The sequence below is a fragment of the Columba livia genome, chromosome 1, assembly GCF_036013475.1.
Source record: "Columba livia isolate bColLiv1 breed racing homer chromosome 1, bColLiv1.pat.W.v2, whole genome shotgun sequence".
Taxonomy (NCBI): Eukaryota; Metazoa; Chordata; class Aves; order Columbiformes; family Columbidae; genus Columba; species Columba livia.
In genome coordinates this window covers 102090310-102117410 of record NC_088602.1, presented here as the reverse complement: position 1 = coordinate 102117410, position 27101 = coordinate 102090310, and the positions used below count along the sequence as shown (strand labels likewise).

Here is a 27101-nt window from a genome sequence, read left to right as displayed (position 1 = left end):
CAACACAGATGTCACCAAGATGACTTCCAACATGTCAAACTGTAAAATGGAAAGCAGTGAATGGAATGGAAGCACTGCTGTTCTTGTCACCACCCTGAGAAGCGGCCAAAAGCAGAATAGCGTGCCAAGGCCTGGCCCACAGTGGCAGGGGACCTCTGATCTCCCTGCTGCAGGACCACGGCCCGGACATGGTGTGTGTAGCTGTGTGCGTGTAAGGTGGCCAGCAACACAGCACGACCTCAGGCTTGCACTACATCTGTTCCACCTAAAACCAACACTCAGGCACATAACATTTTGTAAAACTGGCACTTGGCTTCAGGATGCCAGCCCCTAGAAGAGAGGGAGGGAAGGAGAGAATCTAAGAGAGATATTCTCAAAGCAAGTTGTTTTAAATCTACTCAATCAAATAGGGACATTACAGCTCCCTGACAGAATGACATTTGCAATTTTTACTTGCAATATTTCAGGTATTCTGACTGCACAGATTACTATTTTATAGCTAGAATCCATTGAAGACTTTCAAATCACATTTAAAAAACTCTTCTAAGAACATTTTCATAGATGTTCAAGACACCTATCAAAGTGAAGGATCTTATTTGCTCATTGATTTGAGGTGGATTGACAGAACTGTTAATATTGCATTTCCACCATTGTAATTCAAAAGGAAATTAAATGGTAATTCCAATTAAAATACCAGTTCTGCAACAAGCACACAACAGACCTGATTTAACAGGTCTACAAACAAGGCTCACTGACTGTTGAAATACACCTCTCTGAAATATTTGCCTTATGTATATGCCTATTATTTTGCCTTTTTTTCTGAAGAAAGTTGAGGTTTTGGTTGTGACTCTTACTAAACATTTTTGCTAGGTTGTTTTTTTGTGTTTTTTTTTTTCCATGCTCTACATGAAAATAAGTTTGCCCTTAAAAATAAATCAATATGCACACTGCAATATAGAATGATTTTCCATTCTTAATAGTCTTTGTCAAATGTAACAGTTAAAAAATAACAGTTTGGTTTTGTTTTTGTTTAAATGTTAATGCTGCAGTAAGGCTGGGATCACAGAATTGTGAGAAAGAGGGCAGCAGCTTCAAGGGAGTAAAAACTCTGATGGATTCAGTACCATAAAGAGCTTTGGCAGCAGGTGCTCAACTTAGAATGATGGTTCAATAACAGTGAAACTTTTAATAATAATCTGAAAAACAGGTTAGATAAGAAAGGACACAATCGCCACAGGGGATACAGAAGGACACAAGATTTCTACTGAACAGAAATTAGAGTGGCAAGAATTAGTAGAGTCTTGTCTGCTGCAATGCCTCTACCGCTGCCTCTCCACAATGGGACTGCTGACATCCATTCGGACTGGTACTGTCTCATTATTGCTTTCATGCATAGTTCTTCTACCATGTCCTTTGTTTTTTTTTTTCTTCACATTTTGTGCAAAGAGACTGACATTTTTGCAAAAGATGGTTTTGTTGTCATGTATAATTACAGATCTGTCCTAACCTGGTCCTGGCTGTAGAATGTGAAATTGGAAAAAGCTTCTTGTCTGTTCATCTGAAAAAGAGTAAGTGTCCACACAACTCATGGTGTTTCTCTTTTGTTTTTTCGGTTGGTTGGTTTGTTTGTTTGTTTTTACATGCAGGCAGATAAACTTCATCTAGGTGAACTCTACCCAAATTGGAAATTTAGTTACAAAATTTTGAATAAAAAGAGAAGTCAAGAACATGCAGGTCACTTCCTTTCAGTAATCCATGAATAGAATGAACTGAAACATAGAACTCTAAGTATAGAGTAAACACAGACTGAATCACTACGGCTATACCAAGAAAGTGACACACCTTTAACCACTGCTTTGTAAAATATCATCCCTGGAGTTTTCATACATGGGTAGTTCAGCTGAAGTCACAAGTACCATCAGAACCGCCACAGTTACCACCAGGCTCAAGATGAAGCTTGAAATGAATCACGTGTGTACTGCAAGCAAGTGGTGATCTAAGAGCACATGTCTAATGTCAAAAACCTCAGAAGACTATACCAGGGAACATGTGTGTCTTCTACATGTGTGCAAGTATGCTTTAAGAGGAATGGTAGGAAAATGTAAAAGAAAAATCTATAAGTACGCAGCTAATACTAAAGCACATCTTTAACTCTTTGCCTCAGGATAAAATATGAACAAATCAAAATATGTACTTGAATAGTCATCTCAGTCCATAATTCAAGTAAAGTAAAATACAGTGTTTCAAGGATTATCGGTAAAACTTGCACAGCTAGGTATCATATCCTATCTGCTCTTAACAAATAATTTAAAACAAAGTTATACAATTGAACTAGTAATATTAGAAGAAAAATGGTCCCTACTTCAATGAATGATGCACATGTGATTTTTTATATAGGAGTGTTTAGTTTTTAATATAAAGTCTCTCAGGCTCTGCTTCCCACCATCTTTTCTTCTAATGCTACAAAAAACTACAATTGCAGATTATTGCTTAGGGAACCGAGCCAAAAAATTGGACAGACTCTTAGACCAGAATCATATAAACACGAAGACTCAGAGCATCTAGATGCTAGTTTGAGTTTTGAATTTTTATTCTACTGCTGTCTCAAAATTTGATTACTTAAGTGTCCTTATCCACCATGTTGATTTTTACTAGATCTATGTCACAATCCCCTCTTTTTCTCTAAAGAGAAAAGAAGCCCAATGAGCCACATCTGCTTCAATAGATTGTCAGAGTAGCAGCTTTTCAGCACCCTAAAAATAATTCTTGGCAGGCTGGGTCAGCAGTGAATAGCAACAAGTGTGATTACTTCATGAAAATATAAGTCACTCTCTCTAAGATACTAAAAACTGGCTATGAAAGCTATATATCCACATTGGCTTTGTCTAGTTATTTTTCTTACAATAACTGTATTATATATTGTCTTGAAACATCTGACTGCGAAAACAGAGCCAAAAGAGATACCGCTAATGCTCTAAAACCTTTTTTATCTTCTCAAGATTCTTAATATTCTAAATATTCTAGGTAATATGTAAACAGACTGCCATGAAACTTGCTGATTTAGGACATCGTTTGCAATGTCTATATTTACTGTGAAGGTTGTAGCTGGATAATAATGGAGAAAAAGATCAATGGAATAAAGGTACTTCATGGAAAGTAAGCAGCAGCACCACTCACCTGCCAGTGGAGGATTATATTCCAGATCAAACCAAGAGTCAGCTTATGATTTCCATCCACAATGTCTGAGCTCCCAATATTTACCAAATCAACCTAGTAAAGAAACAAAAAAATATTTGTACAAGATTAATAGCAAGCATGAGTGATTGGTGTTATTTTCATATATTTGGTGTTACAACTTTCTTTGTGGTGAGGGAGTGGGAGGAATGGGTTAGCACAAATATCTCATTTGGTTTCTGTTGTTTAGTAAACACTCAACTCATGTTGGCACAATTAATGAGCTGGCAAAAAGGAAGCAGTGATGTAGAGTTCCAATTATTCCAGTTATAGCATATTGTGAAAATATACAATTAAAAGTGATAGCTAATAATAACTCAAAAAATCAAAAAGCCTCAATAATTACAAATCACAAAGCTGACAGGTGACACAGAAAAACTCCTGTATCATGCTCCTTACACAGCACACTTTGCTGAAAGCTACACACACATCTAGACACTGTAAGATCCTACAAACCCAAAATATTATTCTACATATTTAGATTAAAAGAGAACTTATAAAAGCTATTTTGCCTTAATGAAATTCTACACTGTATAAGACAAGGCAGGATGTGTTCTAGAGTACAGAGAAATCAATGATTGTGATCTAAGCAAGCCTTTTCCACATTAGTTTCTCCAGTAACATAGTTTTTCATTATTATGCATTTGCAACTTTATAATGCATCAGCATTTATCACCCTGTAATATTCTTTCCTCCATGTATGAAATGATCCTTCACTCTCCCTCCACTTTTGACACTATTTTAATAAGAAAGTCAAATTCAGGGATGTGAGTGCAAGACAATACAAGCTAAGACCTGTACTTTTGGATGGAAACTATGACTCTAAAATTTGCATCCTCACTGCTTCACAGATGCAGTTTTTCATGGTCAGAATTGATCTTCATACAGTAAAGTACCCCATTCCTTCACAAATTACTCTACTGCACTTCTGAAGGTTTTACACACTCATAACTCACTAAAGGTTTTACACACTCATAACAACCCTCTTTTTTTTTTTTTTTCTTTCGTTTCAATGCATCTATGTATAGGTCATTTTTATTAATTGCATACAAAGTAGATATTTTGTCAAGAACTGCAAGACTCTCTAAGAACTATTTTCTTTAAAAAATCGTCATTTTTGTAATAAAAGTATGTGAGACTGGCATTTTTTTCTAATCAGCAGTGTTTTGGAATGTTTCCCAAGTGGAATTTGGACTTCATGGCCTAAATTTTAAGTGGGGTCCATGTAGCAAGTTACCCACTACAAAGCTTATTAGGGTACCACCTACATGTCCTACAGCCCAAATCCTCCATCTGTTTGTGGAAATCAAAGCCTGAATACACCTGAGCCTACCTCTATTTTCCTGAAACAGAGGAACACTTCCCAGTTTGTCTCAACACTGCCTGAGGCTATATTGGGGCAAGCCCTCACCCCAACACCATCACCTTTCCATGAGAAAAAAAGGAAATCTTTAAAATTGATTGACTGGAAGCAGCAGCATTTTTCAGTCTGCTACTACCCAGATGACTGCAGAACCTCAGAGCAAGGATGGCACATACCAGCAGAAAAATCTAGATCAGTCCTGGGCTTTAAATAGATTCAGAATCATTGACTTTGCATTCCTGAAGACTCATAGAAATTGCACTTGAGGTGATTTTGAAGGTTGAGGAAACTATTTCAGAGGCCAATCTTCTTGTTTTATACTAATTTGATACAGTGCATATACACACTAACACTATATTAATTTTTTATATTGTGTATAACTTCTAAGGTTTTCATTACATTAATATAAATGGCCACTGGATGACCACTTCACTTTCTAAAAGAACATTTTTTCTTTTATATTATTCAATTGGAATACTCTCTGTTTTCTTTCCATATTTGAAAAGGACTATTGTTGTGTTCAGGAAACTGAATGAACAGTACATTAATGGATTTAGCTGATATTTAATGAATAAATACTTTTAAAAGTACTATTGAAATCTGTAACCATATTCCATGTATGCAATGAAAACCTTGTTTTATACTTTGAAATAAAGTACTGCTGATTTTTTTCAATCATGTCAAATATTGAAGATTTTAAAGAATTAGAAGCTTTGCCTTCTATTTATTTACATGAAATTCCGTTTTTTTTTTTTTTTAAATCAAACTGGATGTCTTTATGCCAGTCTTATAAGGTCACTTTCATTTATGCACAAATCTTCAGATGGATAAGCATTACCTTAGATTTATAAAATCGATGACTTTATTCAGCAGCTGAACTCAAGGATGTTTAGTGACCTACTGCGGCTATCAAGAAATCCAATATACTAAGCAGCACAGAATACATTATCACTGTTCCATCACTTCTTACTGTTATGTTTAAGCGCATGTTGTACTTTGTTTGAATTTATTCTGGAGGAGGAGGTATGATATAATTAGTTGGCCACTGAAAATGTCTGCTAAAGTTATGGGTCCATTAGAATGCTTGCATAAGGAAGATAATAGAAGAATATTTACTCAAAAATGATGCATAGGATACCGGCTTGAAAAGTCAATCCTGACAAAGTAGAATGAAAAGCGGTTTTGATATGATTCATTTCCTTAATGTTCTGAATCATAAGGAACCAACATCAATGAAATTTTACCAAAAAGGTTTCTTGTAGGAAAAGCCTCAGTTTTTCAGACTTCATAATCATCAGAGCTTGTGAGTAGGTATTTTGATAGGTAGCACCTTCTAACCAGCTATGGATGACTTCTTCTTGCTGACCTTTTAAAATGTATTTTAAACATCATGCATTACCATAAAATTGTGCATGTTGATCACTCTCCAGATAGCATCTGTTACAGATATATTATTCAAACATTTGCTGGCAGTGGATTTTAAACTCTTTCAAATACATTCCATCGTGGTACTGAATGATAAAGTATCCAAGTCACATTAATGAAACTGCCTTGCTCCAGTAATCATATGCTATAGGCCAGAGTTTGATCCAACACTTACAAAGCATTGAGTATGCTATGTATAGGATGTTTTGACCCTCTCCAGCTGATTACTTACATTATTTCTCTGCAAAATCTGCAGTGCTTTGTTGACATTGTTCAGAGCATGAACTCTTGTGGAGCCTTTTTCTTTTGCCTACAAAGAAAACAAAACAAAACTGACTGCCTAAAATCAGAAACTAGAATACACTATATGTAAGCCCCATCTTTTATTACACTCTATTTCATGTTTATGACAACAACAATGGGAATATTAACATACACTGTGCATATGCAGCTTCCGAACATGAAATAAAGATGAATGTGAAACAAACTGGATCACCAGTTGGAGAGTAATTTGGTATCTTGACATTTTTTCAGTGAATGAATAATTGAAATGCATAGAAAATCAGATCATTCCTGATTGTTTTTATTATGATTAGTCTTCTTCCATACGGCACAATTTAGGAACATTGTTATGACAACCAAACAGATAAGCATCACTTTGTTTTATTTTTATTTATAAATATATTCCCCTCTGGATTTTGATTCTCAAATTCCCAATCTCCTTCATTAGTCTTTTATGGAGAAGTTTGAAAGAAAGATCCCGAGCTTACAAAGTCCAAGTAGGAACACAAGAAAGGATATTCAAAAATATGTGTGATGCGTCACTTCAGAATTTCCAGGTTAATAACAGCAAGCTCTTCTCTATTTTCAGATATGTACAACTCCAATACACTGACTGTAAGTATGACGTTTACTAGCAAAATATTCTAATTCTGCACATAAAATTCTCTTTCTTGTATTTGGTACAAACATCTAGCGATAAATAATTTTTGAATTCCAGCCAAAATCTAAATATCTAAGATGAACACTCAGTCCTCTTTGCTACACTTCCTTAATAAGTGCATACAACAAAGCTGAACATTTTCATTTCAAATGTATGCTTAGTTCTCAGTTTCATTGTTTCCTCGGTTTCAAATGAAACTTAAAAATATTCAGATCCCTAAAAAATACCATTTTGACAGTCTGTCACCAGTGTTAAAAATTAATTAACAACATCTACTACAACTACCACAGCATCAAGATTTCAATATACAGGTAACATGTTAATATAAACATACAAGTTTTTGGCCTGTAAGACATTCCAGGAGCTCCAGAAGTCTTCGTCCATCTCGAAAATCATTAAAAAGATCTTCAACGTAGCGTCTTCCAAACTGAAATGCAACAATGGCTTTAGTTAGTTTAAATACCCAAAAAAAAAAAAAAAAAAAGGATCAAATTGCCAAAATAAGACCAGAAAGCTGTAAAATCCACTGTCTTGCAAAGTGGTGTATTCCACCTATGTAAATACACTGTGCTATCTAATTTAATAATAAATATGAAATGTATGATGCAAAGTAGAGAAAAATATCTTACAGCTAGACTCATGGGGTTCTCATAGATCCATTTTTAACAGGGTTCTGTTGCATAAGGGACACCAGTGCCTACCTTATTTCAAGTACATCTTTTATTCCCTCTGAAAATTACTATTGATATAATTTGTGAGAAACTGCTGCGAATCAAATAATTCATCATTTGTACAAACAACATTAATTCAAACAATTAAGTCAGAACTAAATACCAACGAAGCTAGAAAACAAACTGGAATTGGCAATTAAGGTGCAATTCACAAGAAAAAATAGGAAAAATAATTTCCCAAGTGAAAAAAAAAATCCAAGCACAGAAAAATATATCAAGTTTAAGTGCCTAACAGGTGCTCTTTCACATGGCAGAAACAAATTTGGAATTACACAGAAATAAGATTTAGGTTTATTCCAGTGAGGATCTTAGAAAGATATCTATGTTAACAGGACATACTTGAAACTGTACAGAATCAGAGTCTTATTACCATAAGTGGCTAAAACACAATTCATATTTTGTACACAGTATTTGCAAAAGGTGGAAAGAAATCATTTAGATTTTCTCCCATGTGACAATGGTAAAGGACCATTTACTCTCTCTAAAATTCAAGTCAAGTTTCTGATCTGAAGGTTTTACTAATGTATTAAATTTTAACTATATAGATATATAATTTTGTATAATTTAGTCACTGTGCAACTTTTGTGTGCAGCTTTGAGTTTTGACATATTTTTGTATGTATGAGAGCTATTGAAAACTACAACAGTGATTATTTTGTGCAGTGTCAAGTAGATTCACATGTCCACATTATTTGTGATTTGTGAAGTCTCACACATCCTTTGGTTGATTTGAGATGAAGCATCTGTATTTTAATTTGCTAGAATTGACACCATGCTAACCTACATTGCATATCCTCCATTTTTACCACAGAGCTAGGTAGAATTGGGAATCCATATTACAGAGAAAGCATTTGCTTTCCTGTCAGCCGTGTTGTTTTGCTACTCATTAGAGCTAGCTGGGAATTTCATGAAAAATGTATTTTGTCAGAAAATACAAATTCCTTCAGGTTTCTTAAACAGAGGACAGAATTAAGGACAGTTTATAGTGCTAGACTCATTTTTTCTTGATCAATAAATATTTATGTGTACAGCACAAACCTTAGTGCTATTGGCTATTCTGGCATTATTCTTTCCCCCCTCCTTTCTCTCTCACTGCTCTTCTGGGCGAAGAGCTCCTTTCCTTCCCTTCATTTTTTTGGTAAGGTCTTTTTTCTGTTTAATGGAAAAAAAAAATCCAAAACTTCAACAATCTTCTACAGTAATGAAAATCCTAGTTTTCTAGCCAGCTTTCATGCCCTGCACAACCCATTCCAAATGAGAGCTCATTTCCTAGTTAGCACGTGCTGCCACTTGACTACCTAAAATATCTGAAAACCAGTACAGAACAGATTCACATATGATTTATTCACCCTGCTCAACCTCTTGAATTATGTGTTTAAGTAATAATACTCAGCAACTCTATTTCCTGCCTTGCATTTAGTATGAGAAATAGTTTTGATAAAATGTTTTAAATTATGGTATGAACAATCTTGTGCCATTATGCAAGTCAAGTCATGCACGATATTCCTGAAGTTGTCAATTACTTTATACACCACAAATTTTAAACTAAAACATATGGCTAAATCAAAGAGAATTTGTTTTGTTCCCTAATCTTGGAGAAAAATAAATAAATAAATAAATAAATGCAGAAGGAAAGCAGAGGACCTATGCTTTTCTAAGGGAACATTTCAGCATTCTTTGGGAAGCTGAAGTGATCAATAGGCCCTTCTGTAACACTATGAAAGAACTGTGCCCATACTGATACTGAATCACTCTGGGAATATGAGCACAATGACATTTTGATAATAGAACATAATTACATTGGTTTGTATCATAAGGGAAAAACGGAACTAGCCTTCACAACTGCCTCTGTGTCTGTCTTTCTTCCTTTTGAAGTATTTAATGTATTGGCTTGAAATCCATCTAGACAGCCAAAAATGTTGTGAGACAATATTTTGGGTTTTGTTTGTTTGTTTTAAGAAAGCTTTCAGAAAGAAAATAAAGGCACAGCATGGTAGCATCCCCACCAGGACATATAAATTACAAATGTATTAAAAGTAAACTTTAAAACAGAAGTTGCCATTGATTTTTTTAGGGTATTAGAAGTATACTTTCCATGAATCAGCAACTCAAAATACCTTAAGATGCCCTATACTGCTGCCACACATCATCCTTAACCTAAAGAAGGTAGCTGCTTTTCTGACAACACAATAATTAAGTCCTCTTTCTCAAATAGATTGAACGTCTTCACTGAACTGACATAGTGGTAAGTCTTCAGAAACAAAAGGCTCAAAGATGCATCAAATAAATTCACTGTGTAATTGAAAAGTGTCTGCTCAGTTGTATGAGCTTTGAAAACAATGAAAAAAAAAAAACCAAACACAGCTAGCCATTGGCTTCCCAAAACAAATGCCTAGTCCTCTATTGCAAAATTCTCTTTGACAATAACCTTGTTTAAAACTTTAAGCTGTGTTCCATAGCCACCGCCCTTTAACTACAGAGGAATTAAAATATTCAGAAGCATCTCCTATGTCATTTGTATGCACATTGATTTGTTTCTTGCCCTATATTACAAACTTTTCCAGAGTCAACTCTTTAAAAATGCATAAAGCATTGTTGGTTCAGTTAGTTTTTCTTCTTAAAAAACAAAATGATGGAAGAGATGGGAGAAACGAGGGAGTACAGGAGAGAGGAAGGACTACAGACACTGCCTGTGAAGCACAGGGCAACTTTTCATCAATGTGGTACTAATTTCCTAACTGGCAGTCTGACTGAAAGCAATATGAAACTAGAGATAGTTGTATGATCTCAATCAATATATAAGCTATCTATAACATTAGTCAAGTAGATCAGCAAAGTAATTGTCATCTTACTTGTTTATTTTAGGGAGAGCAACAATTGACAGAGGGATTTGGGAGATTAGAGACAGGGATAAAAAGGACAATGAGCAAAAAAAAAATACGGAATAAAGAAAAAGAGGGAATAATGGGAGGGGAGGGGAAAGGGACTAAAAACAAGTCATAACTTAAATACTCTCCCACAAGCACAAAGCTTAGAAATGCACTTCTGTTTCCTGAGATTCATAAACATTGAAAATTTCAAGCAATGAGTCCATAATAACAACTCCAGCAAAATACATGACAACAGAAGACTGTAACACAGCTATTATTTGAAGGTCTTTAATATGCATCCTCTTTATTTCTTTTTTTTTTCCCTGTTTTATAAAAATACCTATGATACTTTCCCCCCTTTTTCCAGAAAAATTATAAAGGGTGAAAACTTGGCTGAGGAAGAGATCTCAGAATTTTCATTTTCCTTTGCAGGCAAGTATACATTTAGATTACACTTTTCATTTAAAGGCAGACTAGAATATAAAAAGATTATTACAGTAAGACAAGTTGGATACTATTTCTTTTGCTTCTTACTGGCTTATTATTATCAGTTCATGTGGAAAATCTAGCAACGAAAACTATCAACAGATTGACAGAGAGAGAATAGAAGAGAAAAGGCACTGTAAAGACAGATAACTCCAGGTTAGGCATGATCCTATACAGATTATTTACGTTTATATTAGGCATAAATAGGCAAAATCATCTTACAATGAATCTAGCAGACAGAGAAGTCTTTCAGACTCCTGGGAGGAGCAAATAACCAAGACCTTTGCTTGGGACAAGGCCTGTGCCTCCAGGAGGGGCAGGGAACCCAGACCAGTGCAGTCCCAGACTGATGTGGTCCAGCTGTGTCCCCAGCCTGCAGGGCTGTGGAACAAAGAGCCAGAGGTGCCCTGCAGTTTGGCTGGGACCTCGGGCTGCTGATGGTTTACTAAAAAAAAATGAAAAGACAAAATACAGTCCAGAAAGGCAGAAGGACATAAGCCATAAGTCTTCACAGAAATTTTTCAAGTAACTGTCTCCTCAAGTTCAGTTTATATATCTGTAAATTTTGCTGAATATACAACAGTAAGAAATAAATATAAAACTCGGTTGGCTTACAGATGTTAGCCTTAGTAAGACTTTCAAGAATCAGCCTTTTCTTGCAGTTGAAATATTTGATGCCTCACTCTGTGAAACAATAAAGAAAAGCCATTGAGCTAATCTCCACAGATCTTTTAAGTCAGTTTTAATAAAAGAGGGATTATTAATACTCACTCTTGCTCTGCTAAATATATTAAAAATTGAATTTCTCTCTCCGACATCCTCGTTTACGGTTTATTCAGTTCTGCTGGGAATTTCTGTGAAAGTGACTGACATTTCGTTTCATTGATGCTGGATTACTATTACAGCAGCAAAAGATATTGTCCCAGTCATGAAGGAGGAAAGATGCACCCAGCAGTTTAATTATTAGGCCATAGCTTTACTGACTCATGGAAAGCACTAAGCAATAACTTGAGCCGTACAAGCCACCATTTCTCCCTTCGTCCTTTTCTCCTGTTAGAACATGGAGACATCCATTCTGTAGCAGGTGAAACTCTATGCTGTCCAGTTTTAAGTCAAGCACTGTGCACGTTTTTTGCCTCTCTACTGTCAGAGCTCCAATTTATTTCCCAGCATTTGCAGCAGAAACCTTTTATTTACAGCGTAACTTCAGTTTTAAAGGAATTGTACAGAGAGGTACTGATGTACATCAGTATTTTAAAAATTACTGCTACTGACCAAGCAGGAAGAAACCCTTTTTTAAAGATGCTGCACTCTTCTCACAGGCAACAGACCAAATATTACCATGAATTTTCAACAAGGTAGCTACCACAATGCCTGCAGCAGGTCCAGAACACCCAACTCGATCCTCAAAGAGGGGTCTAGGGGCAGGTCTTACTAATTATCTGAAGACAGTTCCTGTTTGTGGGACAGGACAAATTCTCCCAGAGTAGGAGTTGGTTTCCTCTTCAGACCCTGATGTTCATGCAACGACACAAGACCCTCCTGGCACATCTGTGCAGTTCTTGTAAAAGCATATTTTCCCCTCAACACAAGTAGTCACTCTGCTTTTCTAGTGACATTACAGAGAAGGATACTCACACACCCCTAAATTTCTGAAGAAAACCTCGTTATTTTCATTTAAAATAAATGAGAAAATCACACTGCAGAGGCCATACATATTCAGAACAGAAATACAGAGGTAATGAGAGACGCAACTATGTTAGTGTAGTTAACACTGGTTTTCTTAGCTCTCAGAAATTTGTCTCTAAATTAAATGTATATCAAGGAACAAGCAAATAAATTTGTCATAGTAACTCACACCTCATCTTTGGTTTACCCTCATCTAGAGCTTACCCAAGAAAGACAGAGAGGTGCAGAAAGTTCTGACATCAAAGAAGAGAGTTAATCAACAGGTGATGAGCAGTCTTGCCACAATCTCCAATTATTGTGTAGGCTCTACAGAAAATCTATATTATCTCCTGAATACACTTTATCATACTCTTGCGAAGCCAGTACATAAGGCCTTCTGAGATCCAATATGTAAAAATATTTTCTTTGTAGAATCTTCTAATCTACCTTTCCTTTGTTGAATCCTCTGTAAGATTAATTGATAATTGAAATATTGGAAGTTTCATCATGCATAACAGAACTTCCTAAAGTTATGTTGAAATGCTCCCTATCCTTGTGTTCACTGAAATTCATGAAATTGTTTTCTCTGCTCTGTATTAATTAGACACATGGCATTTTAAAAGCCAAAGCCAAAATAGTTATCATCTATCTTATTCTCATATATATTTTTCCTTATGAGGTTTATTCAATACAACTTGAATTCACTTCCTTTAGTCATTCTATCTTATCTATTAATACCATTTGAAAATGAGATTTTGAAATTAATCACATCACTAACCAGATTATTTTTTCCAGATTCAGTATGTTATACTTTTCATAAGAATGAAATTAGATTAATTAGATTAGATATTAATTGTAATAGCATGATAGCAATAAAAAATGAAAGATCTGTTTGGAACAACAAAAAACCCCCTACTGATAGAGTCTCAAATTAGAGCAGGAAAAATATAATTATATGAATAGTAGTTTTTTAATACCATTGCAATATATAATATCACAAAAAGCTATGTAATCGATAACATGAATTGCTAAAATGAAAAGATATAATTTCAGTATTTTTAATATCATTTTTCAGAAGGTTAACTATTCCCACAGAAGAAAATATCTTATTAAAAATTGATATTGCTCACTACGTGCAGACCATAAACATGCAAGTAAAAGAAGGAAGAATTTGTAGACAAAATTTGATGCAACAGTTCGAAGCTGACAGAGAGGGTATAGCCACATCTGCATACCTACATCTGAACATGCCAGGTTTCAATGTAAGCATATATCTGTTAAAGAAATAAACAGAAGCTTATTATTTCATATATGGTGCATATATTTAATATATAAGCACATATGTCCCTTTTAAAATACGATACAAGTCAGGTTACTGATTCTGTGCTGGATAAAAGAAGGGGTTTTTTGTTGTTTTTGTTTGGTTTGTTTTTTTTAATGAAAGGTTATGTCTATTCCAATTCCAGTACAGATTTATCTGAGATACAAATTGGGTGAAAAATCGACCCTAGCAGCTCACAGATGATGGGAACAAAGATTTCAGAATTGATCCACCCTTCACTTGAACCATGAAAGCTACACTGACCAGTCAGATAATTCACACTCCTGTTACTTAGGATTTGAAAGTGTTCTGTCATAGCTTTTCAGTTCTTCTGCCAACCTGAGCAGAAATTCAACTTGCCAACATAACCATTCAACAGCTCAACTTGTTGAGGTAAGGAAAAAAAAAAAAGCAGTGGGAGAATTGCCAAAGTTTAGAGAAAACTAACCAGTTTTTTTAAAAAATGTTAAACTCATGCTCACTAAATACATCTATCTTAATTTGCCCACTAATTATGCAAAGTTTCTATTTGTTAAGCAGTGGATGCACAATGTTAGCATCTATGGCTTTTCTTTTAAGCAATACAAATCTTACAGGGATACATAAAATAAATCTGGAAGCTATGGAATCTATCTTTTTTCACCAGTTTAATCTAGCCAGCTAATGTCACTGAAGCATTCCTTATTTTGCAGTATATTGCTGTTCAAGGTCATTAGATACTGGATGACTAGCAACAGGATCAAAAGAAACCTTTTGGAAGTAGGTAAGAACATGCACTCAGCAAGTTCCTGCAAGATTTGAAGAATGAGTCATGAATCGAGAGTCAAGGATAGGGGCACTTCTTTTGACAGTGCAGCTACCTTCATGCCATCTACTAATTAACTGGAATGAGCTTCTTTTCTTGCAAGTATGCATATAATTATGCTTGTCCCCACTGAAAAGAAACATATAAGGAAGAAAAGTATAATAAACAACTGATTTTTTTTATAATGTTATCTCAGATGTAACTGTCAATAAAAGATGGAATGTTAATTATATTTACATGTTCCAGAATACTTGTATTTTTTGAATTCATAGTGTGTAGGTACTCTTGAGCTTATAGTGGGTAGAGTTTTATAACAGCATTTTTAAACATTGGGAGCTGCAAAGATGAAAATGCAGGGGTTTTGGAAGAAAGAGTCCACTTGCCACTGGAGAAGCACAAACTGTATCTAGCAGATGCCAAATGCAACATTTCTGGCCAAAATTCTCATTTAAGGAAGCATCAGTTCCACAGCAGACTGTTTCCATGAACATCTATTATTCAAGCAACTTTTATTTCCATCTGTGGATATTAGAAATCAGAAAAAAAAAGGAATGTCTTCAATCTAGATTAAAATAATGAGCATTAGTGCAAAATCTTGGACAGCAGAGAAAGTTTCTGAAATATTATGATACATGTACTCTCGTTTTCTCACATACAAAGATGTCCTTTCTGAGTGAGTTTGGATTCTCCCTTCCTTGAGGGACAGGTTTTAGCAACAACATGTTTTTCATTGATTTAGAGCTTAAATCCTGGCTGCAAAGGAAATCTGAGTGGTATAAATTATTAGCCAAATTTCAAACACTTTTCTTTGGAGGACCTTCAGGTCCACAGTCTTATCTTTGAGAATAAATAAAGCAGACAAGCCCCTACTATTATTTTTACTTGTAACACACAAACAGTCAGGCTTCTACATAGGTGCAACTGTAATTAAACAAGACAAGAACACAGCAATTTTAATCAATAAGAAAACAAAAGAACAAACTCCCTAATTATGAGTTGTTGTTATTACTTGTTTTTTGAATCCCATTTAAACAAGAGACTTAATAGAGATCAGTTCTTCTCTGACCAGGATGTGAAAGAAGCAAATATGATATATAATTTGAATAAAAGCTTTAGAACAAAACACAGTTTGACCCAACACAATGGCTCACATATGTGGCAATTCCATCTCTGCTTGCAAAGTGGTGGTACTGCACACTGCAATGGATTTTCACTTCCCTTGTCAAGTCAGCTTCCCCAAAGCACTGAAGAATGGGCTAGTTCATGATAAGCCACCAAGGAGGTGGGATCTTCTCAGTCCACAGTGAAGCTAGGCCTCACCTTAGGGCCACAAACCATCAGTGAGAAGTCCAGCTGAATTACCTGAGTGCCGGCTTTGTCAGCCATTGACCATATGGGAGAAAAGCTAACAACTTTCTTATTTCTGCAGCCTAAACTTTCAGTTCTTACTGCTTCGGACAAATTTATATGTAAGGAAGATGTCTACAGTTATCAGTATCAACACAAAAATTGACATGTCTCAGAGAAAGCAGCCTCCTGCATCCTAACCTGGATAACTCGGTAGACCTAAGTCATTGTAGCAAGTCATCCAATTGCTTGATTTGACTTCATTTAGGGAGGAAGAGCAAAAAGCAAAAGTTCTGGCATTTCTTGTCATGCTTCTAGTCCAACTAATTCTTACTTTTATTTTGCTTTCATTAACATTTCTCGTTTAGGAAACAACTGGCTACTACTTTAATTTTAACAAAAAAGACAAAGGAATGCTGAAAGGGAAGAGGGTTATCAAACAGAAAAGAAGTAAGTAATGAAATTATGTATTCAGTCTTCACCAGTGAGAAGTCATCCTCAAGAACTAACACATTTTGGTAGCCAAATGCAAAACAATCTCTAAGTTTATCTGAGGTAGCACTGCTTTCAAACATATTTTTTCATATATATTATAATTGATTCAAGCGGACAATTCATCCTCCTTCCTAAAGGGTCACAAACATTTAGTCATCTCATTGTATTTTCTGGCACATGAATACGGTCACTCCCTGCCATCTTGCTACACAGAATGGTTAAATCAGTTACATATTTGCTTTCAGTATAGCCATTTAAACCTGTAGCAAGGGTAAAATCCATGCAACCATATCTGAGATGGCTGGTGATCATTTTCATTTGGTGAAAAGGAACAGCCTGCATTTATTTATTCAAAATGAAGGTTACTCCATTAATTTATGTGCCAGAGGGACTTCGTGTGTTCTTGCTGTCCTGTGTCAAAGCCCAGCTGAGCAGGAGGGTTTACTGCACATGTATTACAACCAAGAACTGTTCTGAGGGTTCCTCTACACACACTATACTTATTCCCAACAAGCTTAATTTAAATAACATGCTTTAAAAGCATTTTATAAGTGACCAGAAGCATGCTGTAGTTGGGTTTTACATTAACCGATAAGTGCCCATGCCTCTAGTACTCTCTAAAACCTCCATTTTTATTCTTCCATATTGGTACCAATACTGCAATTAGGTATGCTCAAGAGGTGAGGAAGAAAAAAGAGAAAAAAGAGAAAAAGAATTTTTTTTGTTTCTTCTGTTTATTTACTTATTTCTCTTTCCTCTTAGAGTGTTCCTACTGTAAATGTAATCTATGCAGGTTACATATGTAGTATATAGTTTTCTTTCCTTAAAAATAATGTAAATTTTCAATATTTCTTTCTCACTGTTCGCAACGCATCAAATCACATACAGTTCTTCATATGGCAAATAGATGAAATTATAACTGCTCATAATATTAGAAGACATTCTGCCTAGATACCTAATTGATATTTTTATAATATCAATATTACAGTTCTGCATATTATTGTCTGCAAAAATGTGCAACATATTTGTTATGCTTAACATAATGTGTTGCAGTGTTTTGGTTACCAGCAGGTAGCATATATATGTACCTCAATCACCACTTAGTGAAAATGATTGGCATATGCTGCTTTTGTCATGTCTGCCAATAAATGACTTACTTGCATTTGTGAATCTCATTCTCTGTTTATAATTAATGAAAAATAATAATATCAGCTGAATCTCTCTTTAAAACCAATCATTAAAAATTGACTGTAGGAGAGTGAAAAATAAGGAAATAATAAGAGGTTTTGGTCTGCATTTTAGTTGCATGTTTTGTGTTAAGTTATAGCTTATGAATGGCTCCAGATCTTTGTGCATCTTTTTGTGGGATTATACCATCTATTGTTCCCACCATTTACCTATTTTAAAACAATATATATTTTTTTGTTATGAAAATGTAGGATTTAATTCTAATCTCAATTTTTTGCATGTCACTCTTATAAAAATAGTACAGCTAAGGCAGTAGCACCCAGCCAGAAATGACACAAAGGAAACAGATGACCAGCAACCAGTCTACAAATTCATAACACCAGCCCAAATACAGCAGAATAAACAAGCACCTGAGAAGTACCATGAATCTGAACAAGCTAGAACAGTTTGGTTCAAACATATGAAAGGAGGAAATAATCCTTTGGGCCACATGGGTTTAGACTCATGGAGAACCATATGTAAACATCAGAGATATGCAACAGAGCTTGGGGAAGATGGTTTTGGCTTCTTGATTCACAGTGCTGTTCAGCCCAGCCAGCTCAGTCTCAGAAACTACAATCTGTGGTCATAAGAAATAACAACAAGGAATGAAACTCATAGTATCATACACCTAATGCTTGACCAACACAGTTGATCTTAGTTATTCTTAGTTATTAACCTATTGATTGCCTAGAAGTTGAGAAAAAATAAATGCTTTCTGAAATGATGTAATTCACCTTGTGTCTTGGTCTCCCTTAATACTGCTCATAACAAGGGTCCACAAATCCAACAACTGCAACACCTCAGAGTCATGGATTTCCCAATGAACAGGAATAACCAGTAACAGTTGAAGTCCAGACGGCAAAATAAAAAGAAGACAGTTCATTGGAGTTCCACGTATGCACTGTAGATCATACCATCTTCCCAAATCAGCATCAGTTATTGAAACTGAGAAAAGAGTACACCCAAAGATATCCCTGAATGCATAAATCAAGGAATTGTAAGAGAAAAGGCATGGGAAAATTCCACTTTTCCTTTCCACAGTTCAGTCTGATAATTTACCAAATAAAAGGTGTCTGTGCTTTGACATGAAGGAGTCTTAATAAAAAAACAGAAGTTGAACCTTTTTTATACAAATTCTGGGCAACATCACCTACTGCAAATGGCAGATAACCTGCCACTACATTCTGGCTATACAACCAGTATCACCAGCATTGATACCATCATTTTAAGTCATGGAAGTCCCCAAACTTTCATTGTCCTCAGTACACAGAGGCACCTCTATAGCATGAGCATCTTCTTTAGCTTTCCTGGGTGAGCTTTCCAATGGCTGAACCTGAACAGCCTGCAGGGCCATGTAGAATTTCTGCTAGGATTAATGCAAAAGGGGACATTATATTTGACTTAGCACATTCTTTGCAGAATTACTGGGCCTTCGGGAAGTAGCTATGCAAATGTCAGCACAATATATGGACAGTGTACGGACATGATGTATGTAATATTGAGAGAAAGTGGGTTGGTTAGACAATGCATGGGTTTAAATAATTCTTGAAGTTTAACCTCAACTGCTGCTATGCATGTTAATCAGATATTCAGTGTCCAATCCACATCAGCACTAATTAGAAAGTGTTATTTACTGTAGAGTGTAGGCTTGCTCGGGCAACTGCCTGACATTAATTATACTTTGAATGCTGGAATTTAAAAAAAAAAAAAAAAAATCTATGAGTAATGCCATTTTTGTTTAGTGTCACACAGTTTTAAATCAATGAGGACCATAATGAGCCTTTATTCAGAGATACTTACAAAATAAACAACTGTTTTTGCTGGAGTTCATTAGTTTCCCAAATTTGCTGTTACACTCAAAGCTGGGAAACATTTCATACAAGTTATATGAAAATTAGCTACTTTGCTCCTACTAAATTATTTAAACCCCAAAGAATAATAGACATTGTTATCTGGGAACAAATGTCACCTTCAGATTTTCATTTTTCTCAGAATGGAAACAATTTTTTTTCAGATTCTGAAGTATATACAAGAGTTTTAATAATTTTGTTGAGCATTGTGGTATTTCCACTTTAAAGCTCTTCTATATGGGGACAGACATTTTAATCAGGCCTGTATTGATAAGACAAAGGGTAATGTCTTTAAACTAAAGAGGGTAAATTCAGACAAAATCTAAGGAAGAAATTTTTTCCAATATGGGTGGTGAAACACTAGCACAGGTTTCCCAGGGAGGTGGTAGATGCCCCATTCCTGAAGGCATTCAAAGCCAGGCTGGATGGGGGTCTGAGCAGGCTGATCTGGTTGAAGATATCATGGCAGAGGGGTTGGACTAGATGACCTTTAAATGTCCCTTCAACCCAAACCATTCTATGATTCTGTGCCACCGGAACAACATGAATGCAAATCTCATCCTAGAGGGAGTTCCGCTAAGAGAGTCCAAGATGAAACCTTCAGCAAGCTACACAGTCTGAAAATAGTTTGCAATCCCACAAATACCTTTTTGTTAACTGACCAAATTGACAAATGGGATTAATGGGGACAAAACTCAGTGCCAAACATCCTCACTTCACTGAAATTTCATGTGCTGTAATTCTAAATAAATTTTGTGAAAACCTGAAGAGAAATATTTAAAGTAGACTTTGTACTCAGTATTTTTCAGTTCTACCCAAAACAATACATATTTGTGTAACAACAAATCAGAATTAATTTCTAGAATGCATAAAAATTATCTTAAATGCACAACTAAAAGAGAACAATGAGATTATATGAAGAATGTTTCAGCAGAACAATGATTGTTTCCTGTTTTAAAATAATGTTTATGTGCTTTTAATTAGCTCAATGAATGTAAAATAAATTGAAAATATATCGGTAATCAAGCGTGCATTTTAGAATTTAAGAGGTGTTTCGACTAATAGCTTGCTATTCATTCAAACAGCTGCTCTCTATCCTATGTTTCTTGTTTCATTGACATTTTAGAAAAACTGCATGTCTTGAGAGCTCCAGTAAGAAGTAACTGATTTTGAGTTGACTGAAAATCTTTTAAAATATTTTTAAATGCATGGCAACCAAGTATTTTGCAATAATCTACCTTATGTTAGTTAAGTTGTCCTTAGAAGGATTTTAACTTTTACGACATAAGCTCACAATTTTCAAGATGGAATGGTCCATATGTGCTGCCTCGGCTAAAAAATAATGGTGGGTATACTTCTACCTGGACGGCTATGAGAACATATAGTGCTCCAAACTCTTAGAGTGTCTTTCTCTACACAGCCAAGTATTATCTCAAGACCTCTTTAATGTCCATATGGTTCCAGATCCATGCAGAAAGCATGCTAAGGCTCATTTCACTGACAGTGCAAAGTGGATAACCTAGCACCATAGAAGAACAGAATCCCACACGTTAAAATAGTAGCTGTGTTGAAGCCAGAGTCTGGGGGACTAAGGACAGGAACATGTCAGGAATGTGAAGTTCAGTTGCAGCTCCTGCAAAAGTGACCATATGATCCTGAGAAAAGCAAACAAGACTAATAAAAGAACTACAGTGCTGGTCTTGAGGAACACAAATTTAGTCTTGTTCAGGGATTCTTGGAGATATTTAAGACTTGAGTGGACAAGGCACTTAGAAATCTAAACTAATTTGACCTTGTATCAAGCTCCAGAGGTCCCTTCTAACCTCAACTATTCCATGATGCTATGATCTTTTTTGACATAATTATTTTAAGTAAGTGCTGCATGCTACCTATAAAATACATCAGCTTCTGAACTACTATTTAGTGGGAACACATATATTGAAGCAAGAGAGTTAATGCATTACACAGCAAAGATTATTTTAAAATAATAACTGTATTAAAGTTCCAGTTTCACCTGAATAATTGTAACAAGCCTGGATCTTGTGGCTGGAATATTTCAGATTTACGATGATAGAAAGAAGGCAAAGGTTTTCCAACACGCTAAATAATCAGTCTACAAATAACCTTCCTAATTTTACATGGATAAATAATGGATATGCCATAGTCAAGTGAGTTAGTAGAAGAAAACAATTATTCTAGGGCTGTTCTCAAATAGGTAATAAATAAAGTGAGGCTAAGAAGTGGGGAACAAACATGCCTGAGAACTCCTAAGAGAATTCTAAATGTAGAGAGATGTATATGAGACTCTCTGGTTTCACATTCTATGTAAGAACTATTCCAACAAACTCAGAATAGAAATCCTATTTAGTACCAGAACTAGTTTAAATTACCATTGTTTCTCCTGTATATGTAGCATTAGTCTGCCTCCAAGCTACAAACCAGTGAAATAAATTAATACATAATTTTAAATATTTCTATTTTGTCATAAGTTAAATCACTTTTTTGTGGATAGACCACACTTTGCATCAAATTACCTCTAATGCCAGCAGAATCCCACACACAAAGAAAGACAACTGGCAGGGACAGTTGCACACATCACTCTGCCAGATCGTCGATTTAAAAGTGGGATACAAAGACTGAACCAGCTGAACAAGGAGCTCATCAGTCATCCTCCTACAAGAGAAAAGGTAATTAGTTCAGGGCTGCAGTGTTTTTAAAATATCTGTGCAGTCCTAAGTGATATCATGAGTGAACAGTGTTTACTTGCACGCTACATCGTCCATGAAAAGAAGCTGGGAAGGCCTAGGATGAAGCTGGCAGGTGGCAGCTGCGGCACAAACAGAAGGAAGCATTTCTTCACCATGTATTTAGCAAAGTTCTGCAAGCTTTTTGCGAACAGAAGGTTGCCGATGCTAAAGCTGACCCGAATTAAAGGATTTACTAAGCAAGTTCACAGAAGAGAAATTCACTAAATTATATTAAGGCCCAAAGTCACTACTGAATCAGAAAATTCCTGAGTTGCAAACTGTTGGAAACTGCAAAGTTATGGGGAAAACAAACAAACAAACAAACAAACAAACAAACAAACAAAACAACTAAACAAACAAATCATTGTATGTTTGCTCTGCCGATATATTTTTTCCTTAATTTTCTGCTTTTAGACACTGCAGCAGACAGTACACTCAGCTCAACAACCTTTGTTTTTACCATAGGACTTTCTGTGTTTGTAAACTAGACCTGCAGCTGTCCATAGCTTTTAGCTATGGGGCTCAACCTTGTTTTGACATGACATACCTTACTTCCACATCGTTCAAATTACCTTTTAGGACTTCATGTTTAGGGACCGTATGTGGTTTTTTTCAGTACACATATTCCACAGCCCCAGCAAAATCCATCTTGAATACTGCATTTGCTTTGACAAACATCTACCCTGTCAGAACTTATAATGCTATCATATTTTTTTCTAGTTTATCAACAGCTTTTCCAATAAAAATAAGTTGATAAAATGGGTGTAATTTTGAGGATTTAAAATATCAGTAGTTTTCAATCAGGCAACCAATTGAAAATATCCACTGCTAAATTTCCAGTGACATACCACAGTGTCTCATTTTTACATTCTGGAGTTAATTTGTGTAATGGAGCCAAGATTTCTAAATGCATGTGATTAAAGAGGATAAATGTGAAACCTTTTAACAAGAAAACAACATCTAGTAATCTGAGCATTCCCAAATCTGTAATGCCAAACTCTCAGAAATTATAAATATGCACATTTGTACAATCATTTGAAAATCTTTTACTGTCCAGTAAACTGCTGGTCCAGCCTCCTTCCTGACAGCAGGATCTTAAAACTTGAAGTATTAAGTAGCTGAAAATTATAAACAGAGAAAACCTTGAGTTGCCTATGCCATCTCTCCCACCCTGAAATTGCCTGAAGTAGGGTATCTGAGTATCTTGTTTTATTCAGTAATAATTCAGAGAGGAGGCTATGAAAGAGGTTTCTTTAATTCACTGTATGAGTTCTAACAAATTAGTATTACCTATTAGGAGGCTTTGAAGAACATAATTATAAATTCCAACTGTTTGTGCCAAAGCCTCTTGAAGACAAACTTCCTCACAGCTACTAATTGGCTATATCAAAGTGGTTCTGAAGAAAGGAAACTCACCACTTTTACACAAAAGCACTCTCGTGCTGAAGAAGACACCTACGTACGCCTGTGCTCATCCAACAATGGAAAAGGAAATATTTAGCCTGCCAGCAGTTCAACTTCTGTATGAAAGGACCCACCAACATGTGACAGCCAAACAAAAAGTGAAAGAAGGAACCAAAGCCAGTTTGAATCGTCTGGAAAATACATTGGTGGAAGATCTTCGGGGAGCAGCGTGATACCTTTCTGACAGACCAATCTACTAGCTCTGTAAGTATAGTTCACTTATAGGCATGGTGCTACAACTTTTTATTGTAGGTGTTTAATCAACCTTTATTAGTCTTAGCATTTGTGAGTACTCCTCTGGCATCTAAAGACTTCAGTCAAACACTGCAACCAACTTTCACTATGTTCAGAACATGTGCACAAGAAGTAATGATCATTGCCCTGAAGAGCCCAAATTCTAATTTCAAATAACATGCAGGTTTCCCACTGGTTTGCTTTCTTTGATGAAAGCATATGTTCCTGAACGCCAAGTTTTGGCTTTACGTTCCTCTCAGCACTGAGAACTCTGTTTTCAACTAAGAGACATACTGTGATGATGATGATGATTGCAAGCCATATGCATCAACTATCTTATCTCAATCACTGCAGGAAACCAGCATGTTTTCTTCTGGATAGCAACTCACTCAGTCCCAAGCTTGCAGAAAATATCTGTATATGAGTCACTTTTAAAGTCAATCTGTAGCAATGCCTTTACAATATTTCATTCAGATCTGAAGAGAACAACAACCAACAACAACAAACCAATGTTGCTCTCATATTTTCTATGGAAACTCATATAACATGTAAAAGTTTCAATCCTGCAAAGCATGTTGCACTTGTTTAACCGTGCAGTTTCTTCCAGAGGAAAAGCTGTACATGCCTTTAGACTCAGACATCCTAATGAGTGTTATTTTCCTGCTTGGTAAGCAAAGTAATGTCATGTTTTTACACTAGTTTTAGTAGTGAGAGCTTAACAGAAGTTCCCATTTTGTCTCTACATTGTTTCTGTCTCTCTGATACATTCTGAATCCCACAGCTACTTCATCATGCCCCAACAATGTAACACAAATTGAGTTCTCTGCACAGACATATTAGATGTGGCTCACTTCCCTCCTTTTTGTTTTCTGAATATTTTACTTGTTATTTTTGTTAGTTTTGGGTGGTTTTTGACTGAAAAGTGGGTCTGTACTATTTTTATAGGATAAAAATTATTAATAGAGATACAAACTACAACCTGAAATGTTATTTTTGTTCTGAACTTTTTTTTTTCAAACTTTTGGTAACTTCTTAGTAATGCTACTAAGAAAGAACAGTATTGTCCCATTCAACAGTTTACTGAGAGTAGATTCAAAAAGTAATGATGGATTAAATAAAAATTAAAGATGTCAATAATTCCACAGATGTTTCTTTACCTTAAATTCACATTTTTATGGTTACACATTAGAATGAAGATAATACCTGTTTATGTATCATACTGCAGGATTAAGACCCACCAGGGTATATTTTGGCAGAACATTAAGTCTACACCCCAGGCACACTGAAAGACTTCTTGGGTCATCAACATCTGCATTGTGCATTAAAGCACTACTAAAACACATCCTATACAGTCTTTAAAGCATTAAAATATATCTATTTAAAGGGAAAGTAGGTTAAACACAATACAAAATTACACTCATAGAATCACGTCAGTTAGAAGAGACTCTCAGGATCATCAAGTCCAACGATAACCTAACCTAACTCTAGCACTAAACCATGTCCCTAAGATCCTCCTCTAAATGCCTTTTAAACACCTCCAGGGATGGTGACTCCACCACTGCCATGGGCAGCCTGTTCCAATGCCCAACAACCTCCTATAACTAGAGCCAACTCTCATATCACTTGAAATGAGCACACTACCTTTTCACGTCAAGTTTCATTTAACAAACAGATAATGAAACCAACCCTTCTCTCTATGTAGTGTTCTTCTGCAGGTAACACCCGATTCATTCTTACAATTTTTACTTCAAGATCACAATGGCCTTAATCTGTAAATTATATATAAAACTCTTATGGCTGGGAATCTTAATATCATTTTTATGTACCTAATAGAGCTGAGAGTCTAAAAACCTGCGTCCATGCTTCCTCAGCAGAAGATTACGAGGATAAAATGGGAATGTAGCTAAATTGTAGAGTCCCCGTCTGCTGGGGATGCAAATGATTCAAAAGCCCCACCGTAATATCCTCTTCCAGCAGATACTTTGCCGGTCCCTGGATCCAGACCTGAGCTGCCTAAGCAATTCAGCTGCTCCAACTCCTAAACTGGCAGCCCTGTTTTAGACAGCAGAATACAGAATGAAAAAAAAAAAAAATCAAAACAGAAAAATACCAGTGGATCTCAAGACAAAAGAAAAACATTTTGAGGTTACCATGAAAAGTGGGAAGGGAAAAAGATGTGTGTAAATAAACAAAATGGTCATATGCTGTAGCATTTTAGCAAGAGCTTTTTAAAATGAAAACAGTGTTTCTGGGTCATTTCTTTCCAGTATTTGTTGAATTTTTGGGGAAAAAATGTTTGGTTGGTTGTTTTTTTTAATGCTCTGAATAGTTTCTTCTTCATTCATCACAGAAGTTTATGAAGCTAGTATTCATTATATGAATACCCTGCTTCCCAGTAATCCAAAATGCTTTAAAATTCCTTCTGTGCAAAACCTGGAGGTAAACAGACCTTCGGATTCAGGTCTTAAAACACTCAGCAAACTGAAATTATTGATGAGGGGAAGGCATTTTCCCTGTTGTCTGTCTGAATCAAATACTGCTCATGATGGTGACAGAGTTTCTCAGAAAGATATCTTAAGAATATCCCTCACCACTTTCTACACACTGCCATTGTCAGACTGGCCTGTTTCAAACATCTTAAACTAAAAAGCTAACTAAACAGTAAACAAATCAATTTGTAGGCTTGTCTTATTTTTTTAAAAAGAGACAATAAAATATTAAAAGTCAGATGATCCAAGAAATGATACACGACACAACTACCTGTTCTTTACAAGTACAAGGTGGTGGTGATGTTGAGTCTGCAGCAGGTACACAGAATTTGTGTCAGTCTGAAGTATCTTTTTGATAAGTTGTTTGGTTTTTTTTTCTTAATTTGCACAGTTGTTGTCC

At 35.6% G+C, this 27101-nt stretch overlaps 1 protein-coding gene across 21 annotated transcripts in view; it reads right to left on the bottom strand.

Moving 5' to 3' along the window:
* The window catches only part of DMD (dystrophin), a 1272535-nt gene that overhangs the window by 880404 nt on the left and 365030 nt on the right, over nucleotides 1–27101 (bottom strand). For 18 of the 21 annotated variants that reach the window (XM_065049958.1, XM_065049960.1, XM_065049952.1 and 15 more), the window contains exons 3-5: nucleotides 7300–7392; nucleotides 6255–6332; nucleotides 3178–3270 (exon numbers count right to left, since the gene is read on the bottom strand). In XM_065049958.1, the coding sequence (XP_064906030.1) occupies nucleotides 3178–3270; nucleotides 6255–6332; nucleotides 7300–7392 (264 nt within the window). Of the gene's footprint in view, nucleotides 1–3177; nucleotides 3271–6254; nucleotides 6333–7299; nucleotides 7393–22301; nucleotides 22441–27101 lie in introns of all 21 variants that reach the window. The other 3 variants (XM_065049956.1, XM_065049957.1, XM_065049955.1) reach the window with 1 other exon arrangement.